At 41.4% G+C, this 21,432-nt stretch overlaps 1 protein-coding gene across 3 annotated transcripts in view; it reads right to left on the reverse strand.

The window, feature by feature from the left end:
- TBCE (tubulin folding cofactor E) overlaps positions 1-21,432 on the reverse strand; it is a 49,280-nt gene that overhangs the window by 6,312 nt on the left and 21,536 nt on the right. For all 3 annotated transcript variants that reach the window (XR_002103686.1, XM_019549835.1, XM_019549836.1), the window contains exons 6-13: positions 21,279-21,378; positions 15,369-15,471; positions 7,974-8,050; positions 7,607-7,702; positions 6,875-6,939; positions 6,717-6,781; positions 1,836-1,985; positions 457-610 (exon numbers count right to left, since the gene is read on the reverse strand). Coding sequence is in view for 2 of the 3 variants with exons in the window: in XM_019549835.1 (XP_019405380.1) it covers positions 457-610; positions 1,836-1,985; positions 6,717-6,781; positions 6,875-6,939; positions 7,607-7,702; positions 7,974-8,050; positions 15,369-15,471; positions 21,279-21,378 (810 nt within the window). In the remaining variant the exon portion in view is untranslated. The remainder of the gene's footprint in view (positions 1-456; positions 611-1,835; positions 1,986-6,716; positions 6,782-6,874; positions 6,940-7,606; positions 7,703-7,973; positions 8,051-15,368; positions 15,472-21,278; positions 21,379-21,432) is intronic.

The raw sequence follows: 21,432 nt of genomic DNA on the forward strand, positions 1-21,432 counted from the left end.
CTGCCCTTTGGGCAGGGGGCTGGACTCGATGATCTCCCGAGGTCCCTTCCAGCCCTAATGTCTATGAAATCTATGAAATCTGCTCAGGTCCCTTCGACCCTACCAACTATGAAACTATGAAAAAGCAGCAGAACAATGGGAGCAGAGGGCAATTTTAGAACTTCAGAGAGGCAACTGCCCCAGTGATACTGAAGGTAGGAATCACATAGGGGCCCATTTCCTGTTCTGCAATACTGCATTGCTGGCTTTTTCTCCGCATGGGGTGTGGGCTCTTATTTTGCTTGACTTTAGGTTTTCTCTTCCTTTTGTCTTCAATAATCCTAAGTTTAACAAAATAGAGGTGGCACCAAAACAGAAAGGCAACAAAGCAGGTCAGGGCCATTCCCTGCACACTGGGAAGAACAGAGGCACAACACCACAATAGGAAAATCTCCATTTTGCCTCCACTGCACTTACTAAGGCAAAGTAACTGGTATCTGGGATGGGCAGCAAGGAACTCCTCTTGGGGCCTGTTTTTGTCAGGGTCCTGATGCCCGCCAGCTGCAAGCCATTCATTTCCAAACATTTTGCGATAGTCAAGCTCTGCTCCCTTTCTTTCCTGAGGAAGGATCTGTAGTGACACAAGGATGAACACATAAAAAGTGTCACTAAATGTCATTAGCTATTCGCATGTTCAGCACTTTTTTGAAGCTTTCAAGAACTATGAACTTCTGAAATCAATGGATTCATACTCAGATGTCAATTGTTGATGTTGCCATCATTACAGCATGTAATAAGAACAAAAGATTAAAGCGTGAAAGCTCTGAAGAGCACAAGGATTTTTATTAACTATGAAACATTTCAGATCCTTTCATGTTACTAACATCCTGTTAACACAGAACATGTTTGAGGAAGCACATCAAGGTTATCAACTGCATGTGCACCGTGACAACTTCTGACCAGCAAAGGGCTAAACAAATAAAACTCACCCTTGGCCTCTGTAGCATATACTTGCACGAGGTGAATCTACACGTGCAATTAATGTGAAGCAATAAACTTTGGAATCTATTGCTATTTGCACATGCACCCGAGATCACAGCATGTTGAGCTGGTTAGAGCAGCCCCAGCTGTCCGGGTGCACTGGGGGTCAGCTTACCAGTCCAGGGCTGCTCCCCTGGGCTCAATATGCACCAGAGCAGCTGGTTGAGGCATGAGGGTGCTTCATTGTGGAGCTAGCCAGAAGGCAGCCCCTGCACTGAAGCACCCACATGCCCCAACCAGCCAGGACAGCGTCTACGCATGCACTGCTGCAGAGTTTTTTTTTACTCCACACCAGGATAGTACTTGTATTTACAAGTATTTCCAAGTACTATCCTGCTGCACAATAAATTAATTTACTCCAGCCTAATAGGGGCACATGTATAAATGCCAAGACGTTTACTGTACAGTTAATTAGTCTATTGCCCAGGGTGTCTTGGGTTGTTACTAAAAGGAAAATGTGGGTCATCTGCCCTGTTAAAGCAATGATCCCTGCTTAATGGAACGTGGAAGTAATTCCCATTCAAATTGCTTCATACTAGTTTTGTTTAACCTGTCAATTAAAAACTCTGTGATCTGGGACCAAAAATCCCTTTGCAAAGACTATGTAATTTAGACACTAAAAATTCATGCTCCATGACTTGCCCACCCAATGTCACAGAAAGCCCATGGCAATGAGACAGAGCCCAGGATGCCCAACTGTGTGGTGGCACCATCTTCATTTCCCCATCTGTGCTCAGAGATGTACTGAGAAAGAAAGAAACCCAAAATGCCATGAGCTCTTTTTCCTTCATACAAGTTGTTGCAGCATCACATACCTCAGATTTGTTTAAGAACTTCAGCTGACCTATTTTGGCAATGATTAGCTGTCTTAGTGTCTCAGGGCTTTTCTCTGGGCCCAAAGGGTTATTCCAACAGTTCAGCGACTCCAGACTTTGCAGTTTATCAAGTTCATTGACAAATGACCACTGGAACAGAAGTTGGAAAGAAATGTATTATTGATTTTTTAAAAGAGCAATCTCTGAATCAACATGAAATTTCTATTTTGTTTCAGAACACATACTACTAGCTTCTGCCACCAGAACCACTAGAGAAATGACTATTTGGTTCTGCTACCCAAAGAATATTATTTATGTAGGTATTTATTCATTTATTTTACTTGCCTACTAAATACTACTTTCACTGGGCTTGTTCAGTTAAGAGAACATTTTTGAAGGAACTGAAAAAAATGAACCTGTGGAAAAGCAAAGAGATCAGGACGTGTTCAACAGGAAACAAGGAAGTAGGCACAGATTATGGAATAATGAGAAAGGGAGAGGTCCAGTGAAAAAAATGTGTAGGTCCAGGGACCATGCATCATTATGTATAGCGTACTCCTCCATGCCCAGCCTAAGGACTGAAAACTTATCCATTTAACTCACATAATCAAACATCAGGCCCATGTTTGATTATGTGAGTTAAATAGATAAGTTGGACAGAAGGCAGGGAAGAGTGGCACCTTACAGACTAACTAGATGGGGTCTCAAATCACAAGAGGGACTGAATGGAGAAATGTGGCTGGAACTAAAACGAATTATGACTCCAGTTCTGGCACCTGCATTCACATTTAATTTCTCAGACAGGGATTTAATCCATTCTCTGAGAACAAACATACACCCGCTTAGAAATGATTCACCACATTCTACCAAATACCAGTAAGCCAACACACCCGCGCAGTCAACTCAGACTTCCTCACTGAGTCACAATGGGACCCAAATTGCAGTAGCGCATCTTTCGGTGCTCGAAGGCATTTCACCAATCCAACTTACTGCTGATAGAACTGCATGCCGGCTTTAATCTCGTGGTGCTATTGCTGTAAGGTTAGTCTACCCAGTCACTTCTAACACAATACAAGAGCAGCTATTCCTTTGAAAAGGAAGCAATTTAAACCAAAAAAAACCCCTACATCCTGTGACATAACTTTTTAACAGACTGCTTTGGGCACCCTGTAAACATCAGTAGTAGGATACATCAGGTTCCATGGATGCATTTCCCAATGCAGAAAAAAGTACAGGATCAAAAACATAGTAGAGGATTTACAAATATAAAGAATACAGTATCATGGTTTACAGGTCTGTTTTAGATGATTGAAAATCTGCCTTCCCTGGATCGCCTTGGCAGGGGGAGTGACATAGAGCAAAGTTAGTGTTTAAAACTATGGAATGTTTGCAAATGGAGTTTTCCAGAGAGAGCGCCTTCCCCCAAACACCTTAATGTTGACAGAATCTACCAAGATCTTTTGCACAGACCTTGGGTTCTGCTCCTAGTCCGTCTCCCTTGGGTGACTTTTTCCTCAGCTCACGCATGGCATCCACTACTCTGGGAGGAAACAGCATGGAAAAAGTTTGACTCCCAGGATGCATCTGAACTTGATGTGTTCGGACCAAACAAGACTACACTATGCATGCAAACTGGCAAGCTTTCAAGCATGGCGGGTTTCACATGAACAGTGTGGCTCAAGATTACCTATGACATGCAGAGTTACAAAGCCTAATCTACAGCCGATGTTAACTTCAATCTAACCTTTGGCAGAAAGCTTGGCAGGGGGGCAGAGAGGTAAGTAGCAAGATGCCTACATTTCCAATATGTCTCTGCCAACAGGGTGATTTTGGAGGAGAGCAAAAAATGCAGAATATGCTCAGATTACTTCCAAAATAAATTACACATGCTGGAAGGGGAGGTGGGAGTAGGGAGGCAAGGGAGTGGTGTTAAGTAGCAAAAGAGGGAAAAGGAGCTAGGATGACATACCAGGAGTGGTAGCAGGGCAAATGGTAGAGGAGAGAGCTAGGGGCAAAGGACCTGTCAGACTCCCCCTGCACTAACATGCTGAGATCTGGGGAGCCCCTGCCCATCAGGGATCATACCTCACATGAGCAGGAAGCTAGGAGGGGTTTGGCAGCCTGGTATGGAGCCCAGTTGGTGGGCACAGCTTGAATCAGCATACAGACCAGGCCAAGTAAACAGAGCAGTGTGCCATACTCAGGGAGCTGCTGCCTGAGAGCATGCTAGATGGCAAGTAGCAACTGTTTACATGCCAAAGGTTTCCAAAGTGCCCTGGGGAACCAGGTGAGAGGGAGGGGCTGTCTATGGTGTGTGTATCCCCCACCATTCCTGCAATAGTCTCCTCTCACTGAAAGTTGCAGCTGTGCTGAACACGAGCTGCCTTCAGATGGCCCGATCTGTATGCCAGGCCTGCCCCACAGGAAGCATTGCACCTGCTGAATTTTACCACCTCTTCGCCCTTTTTCCAGCACCTTTCCGCCTTAGGTGCATGACATTGTACTGTCACTTACCCACAACCCACACTCATCTCCCACCAAACAGCTGCCAATCCTCGTGGCAGGAAGCCCATGCCCCACTCTTGATGCAACCTACACACAGCAGTGCTGGAAAGTGGCCTGCTGAATCTCACCAAGCACACAGCTTCGCTGCACTTTGATGACAGATATGGAAATCAGGTGGAGGAGGATCATACCAGCCCCAGAAGAGCACACAGCACAGTACCGAGGTGCCCTCATCACAGTCACAGCTCTAAGCAGCTACTCTTAGCCTAACTACCATTCAGTACAGCTCCACCTGACACAGTGAATGCCCCTGTAATGCATAAAGACTATTCCCACTGACAACTGTCATCCCTAGAGATGCACAGGTACGATTACAGGGACATGTATCTTTACTCATTATTCCTGGTTTCCCAAAGTTTGACTTTTGCTGGAAAGATCCCAGAGATCCCAACAGCTAGCTAACCTTAACTCCCCATTCATTAAGTTTGTTGTCACTGAATCAATAATGAAAAACCATTCTAAAACCCAGAATCATTCTTTACCACAATTCACTGAGACAGAAAAACAGAGAAAGTCTACTAACTTCTCAGTTTGATTCCTGGCATTGAAATAGCAGAATCCTTGGGAAGATGTACTGGATTGGAAAAGCTAAATTACCAAAAACACATTGCAAAACGATTTATTTAAAAAAAAAAAATAAAAAAAATTAAAATAAAAAAAAAATTAAAAAAAAAAAAAATCAAGAAAGCAATTCCGTTAAAGGTCCATTTTAGAATGTTCACAAACATCAAAAAAGTGTCTAGATGATTTTAAAAATGACAGAATTGCCTCTTGTTTCCAACCCTTCGCTTGTCTAATACCAGTTGGACAAACTGAGACATCAAAAGAAAGATCAATGAAAAAGAAAACTTTTTTTTAACACTTCACCAATTACAGGTACAGTGGTGAAAAGAAATGTTAACAGGCTTATCAACTCCACAACTACTGCTTACTCCTAATTCTAATTTGAATGAGGATATTAATTCCCCATTTGGCACTATTTGCCCTGGCAACAAGACCTGGATAAATTAAAGAGTCCCACAACTGGAAAATTAAAACAATTGGGGTACCTCAAATTATAAAATCCCCAAAATACCTCTTATGTCCTTAACTGTTGCTATTTTTAAAGGAAATTCAGGGAAAGAAATATTCTACTTCTAAACAAATTGACACCAATCAAGAAAATAATCCATGATTTAAAATCAAGCTTAGAGCTCATAATATATAAAATGCAATTAGGAAAATTGATAAGCAAATTTAAAAAAACAAGTCTAATAAAAACAAAGTTCTGAATGGCAAGAATTTTATTACAATTGATGAACTGACAGAGTCTCTGACCAACAAAAAACTTCTTCTTTTAGTTCTGTTAAACATAGCTCCATTAGAGATAAAAACAAAAGATTGAGAGCAAAATATTTAATTATTTAATTTTTATCCACAGAGAATCTGATGATTTTTAACCAAAAGATTTAATGTTTTTCTTTGGCTACTGGAAACCAGTGTTATTTACATATCCATGCTGCAGTCTTTAAGATGATAGCTAGATTAACTCCTAAAACCAACTCATGGGGCACATCCAGGAGCGAATGGTCATGTAGTATGTCGCACTGCAAATATGTCTGGTGTTCTCTGTGCTACAAGGGCACACTACTCAAGTGTGCACTGCACTGGTTTTTTTTTTTCCTTGCAGGTTTTACTCACCCCTGGATATCCAGGGGTCAAAAAAACCCATGGGGGAGGGAGAGGGGGAACAGCGAGCAGCGTTCTTGGGCAGCACGTACTGCTGAAAGGAGGAGCTGGGCCACCCAGAGCCATGTTCCGCTTCCAGCCAGGCTCCATGCAGCAGAATCGCTGTGGCTGCAGCCCTGGAAGGCCTCTAGACCCCCAGGTAAGGCTGCTGTGGCCAGCACAGTGCTGGCCCCAGTTACCCCTACTGCCCCTGGGTAACCTGCCATGTGCCAAAGCGTTCATGGCATGGGCGTTCCCTGGGGACAAGCAGCTGCAGTGCAAGGTGCACCACTGCTAGTTGTCCCTGGAGAACCAAACATCCATGCACGTCTGGATGCACCAATGGGAGAGTTATGTTGGGTACCTGGTAATAATTTGGGCAACAACTTGTCCGCTTAACCAGGTGGAAATTAAAGAAGATACTCAACCTCTCCAAAGTAAGAAATACAATAGATAGTTGAGGGCATTAGTTCTTACCAACAATTATCTAGTCATGTATATATTTAGCAAAGTAAAACCAAAAGGTATATTTGCCATTCCTTATTAAACAAACAAAACAAAAAAAGGTAGAGAGAGAAAGAAAAAGAAAGGCATTATACTCTTACTTACCTGTGATATTTTGTTGTTATCTACTACAAGATGTTTCAGTGACAGAAACATTTTTGTCTTGCACCCTAGGAACAAGGCAATAAATTTACAAGATGATGACGACAATTTAAAATCTTCTAAAATATCGAAATGTAACACACAATGTTTACTTTACATACCAAATCCAGCATCAGGAAAGTGTACAGAAGAAATTCCAGTGTCTGAAAGTATTAGTTTTTCTAATCTGAAATTTAAAGTATGTTTGTTAAACATTTTAGTAAAAATACTGTCTTTTTTATACGCAATGACTTGTGTCAACCTTTTTATTGCATACACTGTGATTATACAAGTGTACCAGTACCAGCAGGTAGGTTGGTTATCAGTTTAGTTACCAGTTTACTAATTATCAGTATTATTAATTTATCTGACTCCATATTTTTAACGGATGCAAAGCTAAATGCTGCTTAAAAGAAAGCAATTTTTTCCTTCAATCGAATGCTCAAAGGCAGAGTAGTACTTCATGCTATCTCAAAGTTGTAACTACTACACATTCAGCTGAACCACCTCTTGTAGAAAGTGATGTCTCCAAGATATATCTCTGTCCTTGGAAAGGTCTGAACAATTCTGAATTGTTATGACGGGTGGGATGGGAGAACAAAAATCAAATAAAATTGGCAGTAGAAACATGCCTTCATTTTGTCTTAATATAAAAGTTATAATAGTGTGGAAATAAGGGTTTTTTTCCTTTTGTGGTGCACAACTGAAATATTTAACATAATCCGGAGGGAGGGGGTACAATTTTGTTTTTTATTAAGTCAATATTATCATACTTCAGTCCACAAAGTTATACATGAACTAATACACTTATGGAACATGAAAAAGAATTTTCAGTGAAGTTCTCCAACAGATACCTGGGGAGATGTGCTATTAGATGCAGCTGATTTCCATCAATTAATTGGTTGCTTGAAAGGTCTAGCAATTTCAGGGTCTGTAGAACATTAGTGGGCCTGCAGAATTAAAAACCATAATGACATTTTAGAGTTGTTTTAAGACACTTGCACTCATTTACACTTGCATAACTGAAATAACTATTTGCACAGGTTAATGTTTCCACTCAAATAACATATCAAAGATGTATTATACAAGATTACTATGGCAATGATAATTCAAGCACTGCTGGAATTGAGTTTAGTATTTTTTCCAGACACATCATATCCTTATGTATACAGTATAACAATCATAAAATGATGACTTTAGCATTTAAGCTGAACCTCATACCTTTCTAAAACTGTAATATCATTAGATGCAAGGTACAATTCTTCAAGTGCTGGCCACCCTGGAGCACACAGAAGTACCTAATAGGAAAACTTAATTTAGTATAAAATAAAGGTAATAGCATTTGTACTCGAATGCGTGCTTCAAATAAGCGTAAGACGCATTCAAAACAAACTGTAGCTCTTACAAATAAGTGATCTGCAAGACTTCCAATTTCAATACTCCCCCATCTCAACAGTGATGACAGTATGATTTTGGATCTGTTGACTGTGGATGGAAGAAGTCAGCAGCACTCTGCACAGCCAGAAAACCCAACATTACTGAACTATACTGGGTCTGTACTTCAAAAACTGACAATGTTCCTATTCTAATTTTAAAATTATATAGTAATGTACCCCTCTCTTGCTTTGAGTCACTGCTTTTTACCTGAAATTTCATGTCTGATTCAAAGAATGAACAATTTGGTAAAGACCACTAAGATTAACTTGCTTCTAAGGGTGTAAATAGAGGCTGCATATTTCCCCAAGAGAAAGCCTTTTCTTTCAAGATCCTACAGAGAACCAGCCCTTTGTCCCACTTTATATACAAGGGAAGTATGCAAGATAAAATGTGCTAACACTCCTACTATAATGCTGTATAAGTTAAAAGTGGTTTAATTGTCAATCATTTGAGGGACAAACCTATCAGGCTATGTGCTCGCCCTGGCATTGAACAACAATGCAGCTGGGAAGGGCTGTGTGTGTAAAGGGCTTTGCAGCTCCTCTTTTGTCCCAGGTCTTGAGTTGGATCAATCGGAATTGCCTCATATGAGACATCTGTTTACAGACCAATACGTTGGATTTTAAAGGTGTTGGGTATAGCCATGTTGGTCTAAGGACACAGGCAGCCAGGTTCTTTGGGTAAATATGATTTCTTTTATTAAACTAATAGTTAAATAATTGGAAAAATTGTTCTTTGCAAGCTTTTGGGTGCACGCTTTTCTCCAGATATAGGGAGAGTCTGCTGGTGCTGTGCGCGCTCTCCTGGGTGGAATAGAGGCCAATGAAAGTTTTCTGTGGTTTTGTATGTAGCCCTCTTAAACTGATAGCCCCCAAGCCACTGGTTTTCAAACTTCCTAAAGTCAAAGAACACTTTCAAATCACTTGTGCTGTGGAACCCCTAATCCCTGATTCCACAAGCCATGTGAGCTGACATAAAACCAGGGGACCTGGCCTGGCAATAGTGGTGCACCACCTCCTGGCCCCCTCTACCATAACCCCCAACCTCTTTGCGGAACTCCTGATGCTCTATCACTGACCCTTGAGGTTCTGCAGAACAGTTTGAAAACCAGTGCCATAGACATTTCATGTGTATTTTACCCCATAGTGCTAAACAGGTTCCCATGCAGGACTATTCTGCGAAAACTGCAACGTTTTAGTTTATACACAGTGATTTTTGAACCTCTGCATGTTACACAAGGACAGACAAACTTTATAAACATTGTCACAGATCAGGCACAGCTTAAAAGCTTCACTGACAGGTGACTGCCCAGCAGTCAGTAGGTTTCCCAAGTGAAAGTATGCAAGTTCATAGAGTGCAGCCAGTCAGTGCATTGCTTGGTGTTTGAAAATCCTAAGTGACACTCATTCAAGAAACTCGTCTTGTATGCATACCAGACCAGCCTCTGGCTTCTTCCATCCTGGAAGAGCGCACACCAACTGCTGAAACTTCCTTAGCCTGACGAAGGGCTTTGGAACCCTAAAGCTTGCTTAATAATTGTTTTCCAACTATTTAAGTTGGTCTAATAAAAGATACCAGATTCACCCAAAGAACCTTGTCTGTTCAAGGAACCTATGCACTCAGCCAAGAAGGGTTTGGTTCAAATTTTGTGTTATTTATGCTTACGCTGACTGCAAAAAGTAACCTACAGCAAAGTCACATGTAGAAGAAACATAAATCAGTAAGAACTTAACAAAACAAAACTATATAAAACAAAAAGAATTTAGGAGAAAGTTAAAGATGTTAATAGAAAACTCCTAAATAACTTTTTAACTACAAGTTCTAATAAACACCAGTGTTTATTAGACTCAAGCTCTCCATTATCCATGTTTCCAATAAGTACTACAAACCTGAAATTACGTTTTATTATACCTAACATACAATAAAAATGTTAAGAACAAGAGCCCGCAGAGTTGCAGGTATACTGGTTACATGATTCTTGGTTTAGGTTATTCAGGCCCCAAATATAACTCACTACTGTACTATAAGTACACATCTGCACATCACATCATCTACCAGCTCAAAGAGCAGCTTTCCCTCAGGTGCCCAAACTACAGGAAAAAATGCCACTATATCTCACCTATTTTTGCTGCCAAGGTGCAACACTGTCTCATTCCCTTTGAGAAACTAAACCACCTGAGTTACCTTTCAGACTACATCTCATTGATGATGAGTCACATACTTGTAATCCTATTCCGATTCTCAACCAACCATAACAGATGAAATAAGACAAAAATATGGAGCGAGCATTAGGGTTGTTTGTAGAACCATAACTGTGAATCACTTGACTTTCAAATGCACCAGTGATGCTTGCATTTCACTGGCTGTAAGCTATTTTACATTTTTTTCTGGCTGGAGATTACATGTTGTACTTTAATCAAACATCCATAGGGAACTAAGGCAGTGCTTGGACACAATTTGGTTTCAATGATCTGTTAATACAAATCTCAGATGTATTTAGACCCCCAAGTGGTGTATTTAATGGGCCAATAAAACACAACCTTCAGTGCACTGAAACTGCCAGAATATGGATATTTCAAGGTTCCTTTATTTAGAAAAGCTGTTTTATAAAAAGTGTATCCTTCTACTATGAAAAACAGTTCAAAATGTAAGTAGGAGAAAAACAGAAAAAATTACAAACAATTCTATTTCTTGTGTTCTTATGCTGTAGAGATGGTTACGTTGTATGCTATTCTGAATAACTTTTCACCTTTTAAGTACTTTTCACATTAAATAAAAATATTTCCAGCATTTTCATACCCCTCTTCACATTCTCCAGGAGCCCAGTTGCAAACTGTAAGATTTTCTGGCTACCTGGGTCATAGGCTTTTTTTTTTTTGCTTTCTATGCCAAAATAGGTTGCATTTTCACAATTATTCCTAATGCAGCTTTTGCAGTAACATCTTTAAGGTGCTTCATCACAAAGCACTGCTGAAGTGGCAGCCTGGACCACTTTCATTGCGTCTTTCTCCCCTTGTCTGACTACCCAGCTCATCCATCCCCCACAGGTGGAAAAGCCGCTTTCAAGTGCAAGCTTGTATTGAACTGTTGTTTACAACGGGAGTGCATTATTCTACTAGCCTGACTGTATAAAGAAGCGTTCAGACCTTAAAATACCAAGGAGAGCTGGTGAGCTGGAGCTAAGCCTCACAGGAAAAGCAAGACAATTTTAAACTGCTCTTGCTAACCTGGGGGTTCTCTTTAAAAGTCAGTCACCCAGAAATAACTTTTGTCTGTATGAGAAAATCTTTGCTAAAAATCCCCATCACTGCTACCACTAGCAAAGAGGAAAGCTGCTGATAGCTGCCACTGTTTTAAGCATCATGATGTACAGACTTGCTCTGAGAAGGTTTACAAGTATGTAGTTAAAATCACCTAGTGTCTTTATCTATTCTAGTACTAATCCTACTGGTAGCGAGAGAGATGCATCTGCATCCAGCTGATTGCTTATTGGCTAGTGTAGAGATAAACACCACAACAAAACCACAAAAACCACACTCACTCTTCCATTCTTGCTGCTGCATACAATACACCGCAGATATCACTTAACAAAATGGCAATTACAATTGGTTAAGTTGAAAGGAATGGATCAGATTGGAGCACGCCTGGTGAAGTTCCTCAGGACTGATCTTGGGATTATCCTGTTTAACATTTTCATGAGTGGCCCTGGTGCAGAAACTAAATATGCATTTATGAAATTTGCAAATGCTAGGTCAGTGAGGCATTGGCAATAGAGAGGAGGGTCTGATTATCAGGCAGGGCAAATTAGACAGCCTTCTGGAAGAAAGTGACAGAAATGGCGAGAAGTTTAATAGTGTAAAGTACAAACTCAAATATTTAGGAACTAATGACAAGGCTGTCTGCTATATTACACGGACTCACAGACTGGAGTCAGTGGAAGAAGAGGGAACTGGCTCTCCTGGTTTATTGTTGTATACCCATGAGCCATTAAGTACATGCAGCAAACAGTCAGACTACTGAAATCCTCAAACATATTAGTTTGGGTATTTTTAGTAAAGACTGGAAAATACTAGTGCTACTATAAGAAGAAATTGGTAAGACTCAATCTGGAATATTATGTGCAGTTCTCACCTATATTCAAAAAGATTAATTCAGATCTGAGCAGGTCCAGAGAAGGGCCGCTAGGGTAATTAGGGAAACACAACTTACGAAAAAAAGAGCAAGAGAGCTTATCTTGTTAAGCAAAAGCAAAATGAAGGCTGAGAGGAAATGTAATTGCTCCTTATAAAAATATCTGTGGGGTAAATAGCATGAAAGTAAGTTAAATAACAATACCAGGATAGGATTGAATGGATATAAACTGGTCACAAACAAATCTAGATGTATAATAGAAGCAGATTTTTAAACGCTGAAGATATCAAGTTCTAAAATAACCGTCCAAAAATAAGGGTAAGGAAACTGACTTGCTTCAAGATGAAGCTCAACAAGGTTTACAGAAGAGACAGTAGAGTAGGAAAAGTATGTTTTTGGTGCAATAATCTGAGCATGTTATACCAGGATTTCCATATCTGGTACTGCCCATGAAGGGACCAAAAAAGAAACTTTAAAATCATTCCACATAGAGATTAATCTGAAAATCTAGGATTTCTGATAGTCCTTTGTAGGGGCTAGGGGTTTGCTCTCTTCTAAAGCATTGGACATTGGCCACAATGAGATGTAGGAATTTGACTGTGATGTACTGGTGTTCCTAAGGTACCAACACATTCTCAAGTACTTATATGTTAAGTCTGATTCTTACCAGATATTCATTACCAAGTTTGTAGTTGTGAAAATTTTTTTCTCTGAGTCAGACTTGCAAGGATGGTGGAGGTTTTATTTGCCTTCATCTGCAGCGTAGGGGAGGGTCTTTTTTTTAGGAACCTCCAAACATATTTTAACTTAATTTCCTGCTGTTCCTGTGGCAAGGTGCTGCAGGTGTCCTTGGTCTCCTGGCTCTTTATCTGTGCTGTGGTGTAGGGTTTTTTATTTAGCACTTTGTGGATGTGGTACATGAGAGAGATGGCAATAGTGTTCTTATGCACATTTCTGGATATGTGTTGTCTATAAAGGGGACAGGACTTAACGGCCCAGAAGGCTCCTTTCAGTCCTACTTCTTAAATGAAATGGAAGTGAAACTTTAAAGGTTCATGCAAACAGCATGAAGTGTAGACGACAAAGGGAGGGTAAGGTGCTGAACAATCCAAATAAGGGGTAGACAGTGGGGGACTTTCAGTTTTGTAAGTCCCCCACTATGTAAGACTGGACAGAAAATGGGAGACTTGTATGCCATGTATATATGAGGAAAATGTAAGCAAGGTGTGAAGGAAGACTTATTAGTGAGGGAGAACACTCAGATGTTCAAGTCACTTTTCTGTGTCAAGAATTTCAAACAAGCAGGAGCCACCACAGAAGTGACTGGACATTTACCAGCTCCTTTATAAACAAAGATATATTAAATGCCTACTGTGAAAGTGAACTATATACTTCATAGGGAATGAAACGATCAAAGCATCTCAAACAGTCACATAAAAGTGGCTTTGAACAATCAATGTACACACAGCATTTTTTATTTTGCTTTTAAAGCTCATCTTTATTAAAAAGATGCACCAGTGCAAATAAAACTTTAAAAAGAATCAAAGTACTTTGCCACAATCTGCTAATGGAGGCACCATTAAATACAGGTTAAACCTGACTACAGTTGAAAAAGTTATCCCTTGAAAAAGTAACCCTTGAAAAAATTATCAAGGATCACATTTGTAGGAGTCCAGCAAGTAAAATAAATGCTAAAGGGCAACCAGCATGGGTTCATAGCAGGTAAATCCAGCCTAACTAACCTTGTTTCTTTCTATGACCAGGTTACAAAATGCTTAGATGCAGGAGTCGAGGTAGATGTCATCTACTTGGACTTTAAGAAGGCCTTTGACATGGTATCCTATCCTATTCTTATAAGCAAATTGAATGGTTGTGCCATAGATGATTACACAGTCACATGGGTGGCAAATTGGCTAAAGGGGCATGCCCAGAGAGTGGTTGTGGACAGGCCACAGCTGGACTACTATGTCCAATTCTGGGCACCACAATTCAAGAAGGATGTGGACAACCTTGAGAGGGTCCAGAGGATGGCTACTCGTATGGTTAGAGGCCTACAGAGAAGGCCCTATGAGGAAAGGCTGAGGGACCTGGACCTTTTCAGCCTCTGCAAGACAAGGCTGAAGGGGGATCTTTTGGCAATACACAAATTCACCAGGGGGGGCAGCACAGAATAGGAGATGCTCTGTTTACCAGAGCACCCTTTGGAATAACTAGGAACAAAGACCACAAGCTGATGCGGAGATTTAGGTTGAAAATATTCACAGTTAGGGTTGCCAGAATATGGAACGGGATTCCAAGGGAAGTGGTGCTCTCCCTTACCTTGGGGGTCTTCAAGAGGAGACTGGACAAGCACCTGGCTGGGGTTGCATGACCCCAGCACTTTTTCCTGCCATTGGCAGGGAGATGGACTCAATGCTCCATTGAGATCCCTTCCAACACTAGCATCTATGAATCTATCAATTGGCTTCAGTTATTTTGGCAAGCTGCCTGTGTAAGTGAAGATTAACTGTGTTTATGTCAGGGGTTTGAGCTACAGTTAAAGTGGCACAACTTTATAACACAGACCAGACTTTGTTTTGGAAAACTACGTGGTCTAACACAGCATTTCTCAACCCGTGGGTCCCTACCCAAAAGTGGGTCACAAGAATATATGAAAGGGTTGTGAACAAACTTAAAAAATGGATCAACAAACTTTAAAAATAGATTCCCCTTTAAAGGAAAACAAACATGGGAAACTGACTGTGGCTTTTCCCTTTCAGGCTGGCATAGTTTCAGCCTGCAAGGGCTGCTTGGGGCCTCCCCATTTCCCACACACTCCCTCCCTGCCCCCCCACTCTACATACTGGGGGCTGAGGCCTGGGGGCAAGGTTGGGAGTAAGGGGCACTGGGGTCTGGACTAGCCACTGATGTTTACAAATGGGTCCTGGTACAAAAAGGTTGAGAACAACTGGTCTAGTGTACAAATCTTCACTACGCTTAATTTACTGAAGAAACCAAATGACTCAGGAAGTAATTTCTATTTACTCGTAGAAGTCAAATATGTATTACCTCCACCCATGTAATTCCAGTTCGATTAAGTGCCAGAACTCTCAACTTGTCAAACGTACCAGATACAGGGGTTGCAGCGGATGGAAATTTCATTTTGTTTTCACTGTACCAAAACAACAAACAGATTCTTAGCATAAAACAAATCAAACAAAAATATTCAGTCAACTCGCCAATTTAGAATAACATACTTTGGGAGGGGGGAACACTTAGAATTAAATGACATTAAAATCAAGTCAAGGCTATAGTTATTTAAAACAGTCCATATTATTTATAAAAAATGTTGGTAGTTTGAGTTCAGACTATGTCCTCGACCATTCTATTTTCCTCCTCTGCACATCTGTTGTTCTTTCAAGTTCATGACAAGATGAGTGGCATTTTTTAAAATTCTGGAGAGAAGAATTGTTGTTTTTGCTAAAAGAAATAAATATGGCAAGTAAGATTTCACACCCAACATTATCAACCGTGTCTGTAGTTAAAAACAAGTTATCTACATAAATGACCAAATCACCAATAAAATATCAGCATTTCAAAGGATTCCATATCATCGTAACTAAGACGTGACATTAGAAAGCAAAACCTTATACAATTAAACAGTTTAATCCTTACACTAATTCTAGGTTCCATTTCCCCAACATCTTTTGCATTCCCTCCTTTAAGGCTTGTCTGTATAAGGACATTTTCTGCATAGCTATTCCAGTAAACTTCCTAATGCAGACAATCTCTGGGAGATCTGATGGCAGGCTTCCTCAGTTGCTTTCTCTTCCCTATGCTTCTATCCCATCCCTCCCCACCCCCTTCCCAAATTGTTTATACTGAAATGATAGAGTCATTTAAAAAAAGCTGTAAATTAGAAAACAGACAAATTTATGACAAAAAGGGCCAACACCAAATGGAAAGAGCCATTCATGCTATCCCTGTTTGAAGTCATTAAGACTTACATTTGTCATGAGATGTATGTGAGTTTCAACAAACGGTAACATGCCAGGCATTAAAGAAATTTCTCAGAGTAAAAATGAGGGGTCTTCCAATGAAAATGATAGCTCTGTGACAAGGAGGTTGCTCTTTAAAGAGGAACTTTTTTGTCCTGCCAAAAAAATATTAACATCTGGCCAGGTGGAAAGACTCCCATAATTCCACTGCGCTCTGCTCTTCTTCTCCCCCTCCAAGGGGAGGTAGGGAAAGCAGACGGCTCCATGCCAGCTTGCTAAGAAGCAAATTACCAGGGAGGTAGGCAAGCTGCCCTGTCTGCCACTGGCAGTTGTGCCCAGTCAGGAAAACCAGTGTCGCTGTTCCTTCAGGTTGCTCTCTCAGCACACCCACAAGCCCAGCGGTGGAATGCCATTCAGCAGTGTCCTGGCTCCCAGGGTTAATGTGTGCCCTTTGAAAATCCCAACATTCCTGGGCTGTGGGTGCATGCTTTGAAGGTCCCTGTGTGCCTGCTACCCAAGAGCAGGTCTGCTGATCACCAGTAGTCATTTACATGTCAACTAATGCCACTTCCAACCCAACCCATGCTGCAGCAGTCAACAGCCAGTGGCAGTCCACGCTCCTGAGCTGTGGGAGTACTGGGGTTGTGTGCATGCTCTTTTAAGGTCCTAGGACTGTCCGTGACCACCACCCAAGTTCTGGTGAGCCCTCTGAAGGTCTGGATGCACAGCCTATCAGTTGCCAACCCCCGGCCTAATCCATTACCTTGCTTCTGCATCCACCAATGTTAGCTAAGATCATTAGCTGAATATTTAAATGAGTACAATCAGTTTTAATGTTGACCTTTAAACTCTCATCTTCACCTTTCAGAGTGAATGCTCCACTGAAGTAAACAGAGAAGCTCACATCTCTGAGTTATTGTTTCAGGTTGTGGGAAGCACAAGGACAATCTGCATCAGTTTGCTTCTAGTAGGTTTTCTTGGCAAGGATGTGCTAAACTTTTTTTTTTTTTTTTTTTAGCAAAAGAAAGCTAAGATGTCATAATGTAAAGTCTATAGCAAATATATTGGCCATGTAGCTGTAAAAAAAAAAAAAAAAAAAAAAAAAAACAAGCCCTGCCAAAAATTGTTCTCTTGACAGTTGTACTAAAATGGGAGCATCTACACATGCTATTAATTCCAAGTAGGCTTACTGCACAGTAAAAATACTACATATCTACATGTGCTCCCTCTTGTGAAAGGACTTGCTCCTACCCTGCTTTGCCCCCCTGCATCAGACAGAGGGAGCTCCAGGCTTCCCCTGGGTGCCAGCCTGGGGGCTAGCAGGGAGCACAGGGCTGGTCCCCATGAGCACTGGGCCAGGAGACCTCTGTCAGCTGCAGTGGCAGCTGTCTCCTGGCCCCATACACATCATGGGGACAAGCCCTGGGCCCAGCAGAGCTTCCCTGCGCAGCCTGGAGCTGGCCAGGAACTCTCCCATTTCGGGGCGGGTCCCAGCCAACTTCATGGTGGACAGCCCAGAGCTGCTGGGACCTGCCCCAAAACGGAACAGTTTCCAGCCAGCTGCAGGTTGTGCAGGCAAGCAGGGAGTTTCTGTAGGGAGCCGGCAGCTGAGCAGTGCCGGAACAGGGTGGAGGTAGGGGACATGGAGGAGGGTTCAGAGAGCTACACCATCCTGGTGCTGCTTGGCTCCCACCTCCTGGGGGAGCTGAGTAGTGCCAGGACAGGGGGAATTCCCAGTCTCCTGTGGCCTCCTAATATAAGGGCTGACTGGGAGCAAATTTCCTCCCGCCCAGTGTCTACACATGCAATGGTATTTACTGAGCAGTTAGTTTACTACCTGTATTCATGGACAGTAACTAACTGCCCAATAGATTAATTTACTGTGCAGTAAATGTGCATATGTATAGTCAGTGACACTTTACTGTGCAGTAGATACGTCTATCAAGTCTAGACATAAAAAAAAACTTTTTTTCTGCAAGCGTCGCCAGAATCGGAAACACACTCCCCAGCAGAGGTGGTGCAGTCACCCTCCTTGGAAGTGTTCAAAATGAGGCTGGACAGGCACCTTTTCGAGCTCGTCTGAACCCAATAACTTCCTCCCCACAGCAGGGGATCGCACTTTACGATCTTACAGGTCCTTTCCAGTTCTATAATTCTACCACACAGTAAAGTGTCTCATGTAGATGCATCCAGTGATAAGTGCAGAGTCCCAGGCCTCCTCCCCCAGTACATTTGCAACACCCTAAAAATTACTACTGATTTATAAAAGATGTACTTTTCCAAGGTTCCAGCTGCCTCTGACAAAGTCATGAAAACAAAACTAGACTATCCCCAAAGCAACAAAGTTCCCTTTGTCCCACATATCTTTGATTGCTCTCAAATCTCTCAAACCTATTAGACAGGCCTAATAACAAAAGCAAAGGACAGATCTCAATTACAAGCAAGGCAGAATAATCATAAATACAGATCACCTTAGTATCATAGGAACACAGGTCTGGAAGGGACCTCATAAGCTAATCTAGTCCAGGGGTGTTTTAACCTCTGGCCCACAGGCCAAATGAGGCCTCGGAAGCCACTGCATCTGGCTTGTGGGGCTCCCATGGACTGGAAAAATTTGGCAGTGGGACAGCAGTGGCCACCCTCCCCTGCTGCCAAATTCCCATATCCCGTCCACCAGCACAGCCAAATCTGGGCTAGGTCATGCCCTCTTCTCTCTGTGCCACTGAGCTGGGGTCAAAGCTTTCTGGACCATGTCCCCCCTGATGCAGGGCTGTATCGAGCCAGGCTGCCCCCTGCCCTCTCTATGTGCCTGGATGGGGCCCTGCCACACCTGCCATAGATGCCAGAAGAGGGCCACTGGACACATCTGGCCTTTGGATGGACTGGCACTGCCCATGGCCTGCCAAAGAAAAAGGTTGAGCACCACTGATCTAGTCCAATTCCTGCTCAAGGCAGGATGAACCCTGACTAAACCATCCCAGTCAAATGTATCTAACCTGCTCTTGCGAATTTCCAGGCGTGGAGACTCCACATCTTCTCTATGTAGCCTGTTTCAATGCTTGACTAGCTCATAGCGAGAAAGTTCCTCCTAATTTTCAATCTAAATTTCCTTTGCTGCAGGTTAAGGTCACTGCTTCTAGTCCTGTCCCCTACAGCCAGAGACCCATCTCTACTCTCTCTATAACTGCCCTTTGAGTATGCAAGAACATTTATCAAATTCCCCCTCAGTCTTCTTCTCCAGACTAAGTGATCCTAGTTCTTTCAGCCTGTCCTCATAAACCGTGTTTTCCAGGCCTCAAGTCTGCAAAGAACATTTATAGATTATTTAGGCAGAAAAATTAATATTTCTGATTAGGCTCTCATCTTTCTCCTTGCAAAATTACATCTACAGAGAGCTAGTTATGACAAAACCTCAGGACCACATTCTGGCCATGTCTACATGAAAGGTTATGATGCCTGACAGTAACACCCTAAAGGGCACAACACAGTTTTGAGCTGACAACCAGATAATTCCAGAAGCAGTCAATATAGGGAGAAATGGGCAGATTAATTAGTTTAGGGACAGATTATTTCACCCCATTATTCACCAGAGTTAAATACCCTACCTCAAATGGACACAGCTACCCTACTTCCAGTTTACGAGGCACAAAGCAGCACACTGTTGGGCACTGCAAGTCTACAATGTAGAATGACCCTGGATGAATTTGCCCCCTTTATTCCTCTTCTAAATCCACTGGGGTAGGGGAACCCTCCACACATTTGGGAACATCTATGCTAATCTGTGAATTTCTTCCCCATCTCCTGGCAATACTACTCCATTTAAAGATACCTTTTTCCCTTGGGGGCAGGAGGAGTGAAAGAGTGGGGGGAATTATTTGTAGAGCAGGAACTCACTGACAAATATTATCAGAGAGATTTTTCCTGTTACTCACTGTGGTCCAACATTCTAGCCAGCATTGGTTCAGGGCAGGCGGGCTGGGCCCCAGAGTATATTTCAGTTTGGTACTAAACAGACATTCTTAATAAAACGTATTTCTTTAGATAAAAATCAGACGCCTGAAAAACCAACAAAGAAACAAACAAAAAACCCTGGGGAGATAAAAATCCCAAGGTAAAAACCATTCAGCATAAGCAAAAAAATCCCAGAAAACCAAGCTTAGTCTAAAGCTTTCCTACAAGAGAAGAATCTTTAAAATTTATCTCAATGAAAACACAAGAAAAAACAGATTTGAAAAACACCAGATAATTAATAGTTAGCTCAAGTTCACAACAACCAAGTGAGCCCTCAGTACTTGAACAAGGCATGAAGATGTCACCCTGGAAGCAGCAAAGAAGCTTAACATTCTTTGTTATAAAATCCTACAGAGCACATCTTACTATGCCAACCTGAATTTTTAAAACTCTGGTTCGTAACCCAACACCCTTTTTAAATAGTATGTCCTCCTTTTTTATTTTTATAAACTTTCTTTAAAAGGATTCAACTTCCCTGTTGACATTTACAAGAACTTTTTAGATAGTCTACTTCCTTCAATCTGCTTGGAAATTCTGGAACTAGCTAGGTGAAAAGTACTGTCAAATATGTGAGGTAGACTAAAACAATAAAGGAATATTTGTACTTTTCAACTGTAGCAGCCTCGTGAAATAATAATCATTTTTCAAATAGAATCATGATTTAAGTTGTACAGTATTTTCTTCAAGCTTTGAAACAAACTGGAATTTAGGGCTACCCCCATATTTCTGGTTTTGGCAAAACGATGCACAAAACTTCCTTGGGGATCTAGTCCTTCCTCAGTATGCAATACTTCTGGAAGATATGGCAAGAAAAGAAAAAAATAAGAGCCAGTTTATAAGAAGTAGCCAGGCACTTAACTCCTATTATTTTTAAAAGGAAATTTAGATCCTTAAATCAAGCTTTTATTTAAGTATCAAGCCATATATCCCTAACAAAAGCAGCGGAAATAAAAAATATGTATCATTATACCTGAGATGCAGTATTTCCAGATTCTGTACCTGACTAGCGATATCTATCACTGTTTCCCACGATGACAACAGATTTTTTGATAAGTCTATACTCTTGATATCTGAGAATTTACATTAAGAAAATATATCAGAAATATCAGAGACTGGAGCTATAA

The sequence above is a fragment of the Crocodylus porosus genome, unplaced genomic scaffold (genome assembly GCF_001723895.1).
Source record: "Crocodylus porosus isolate Cpor-Errol unplaced genomic scaffold, CroPor_comp1, whole genome shotgun sequence".
Classification (NCBI taxonomy): Eukaryota; Metazoa; Chordata; order Crocodylia; family Crocodylidae; genus Crocodylus; species Crocodylus porosus.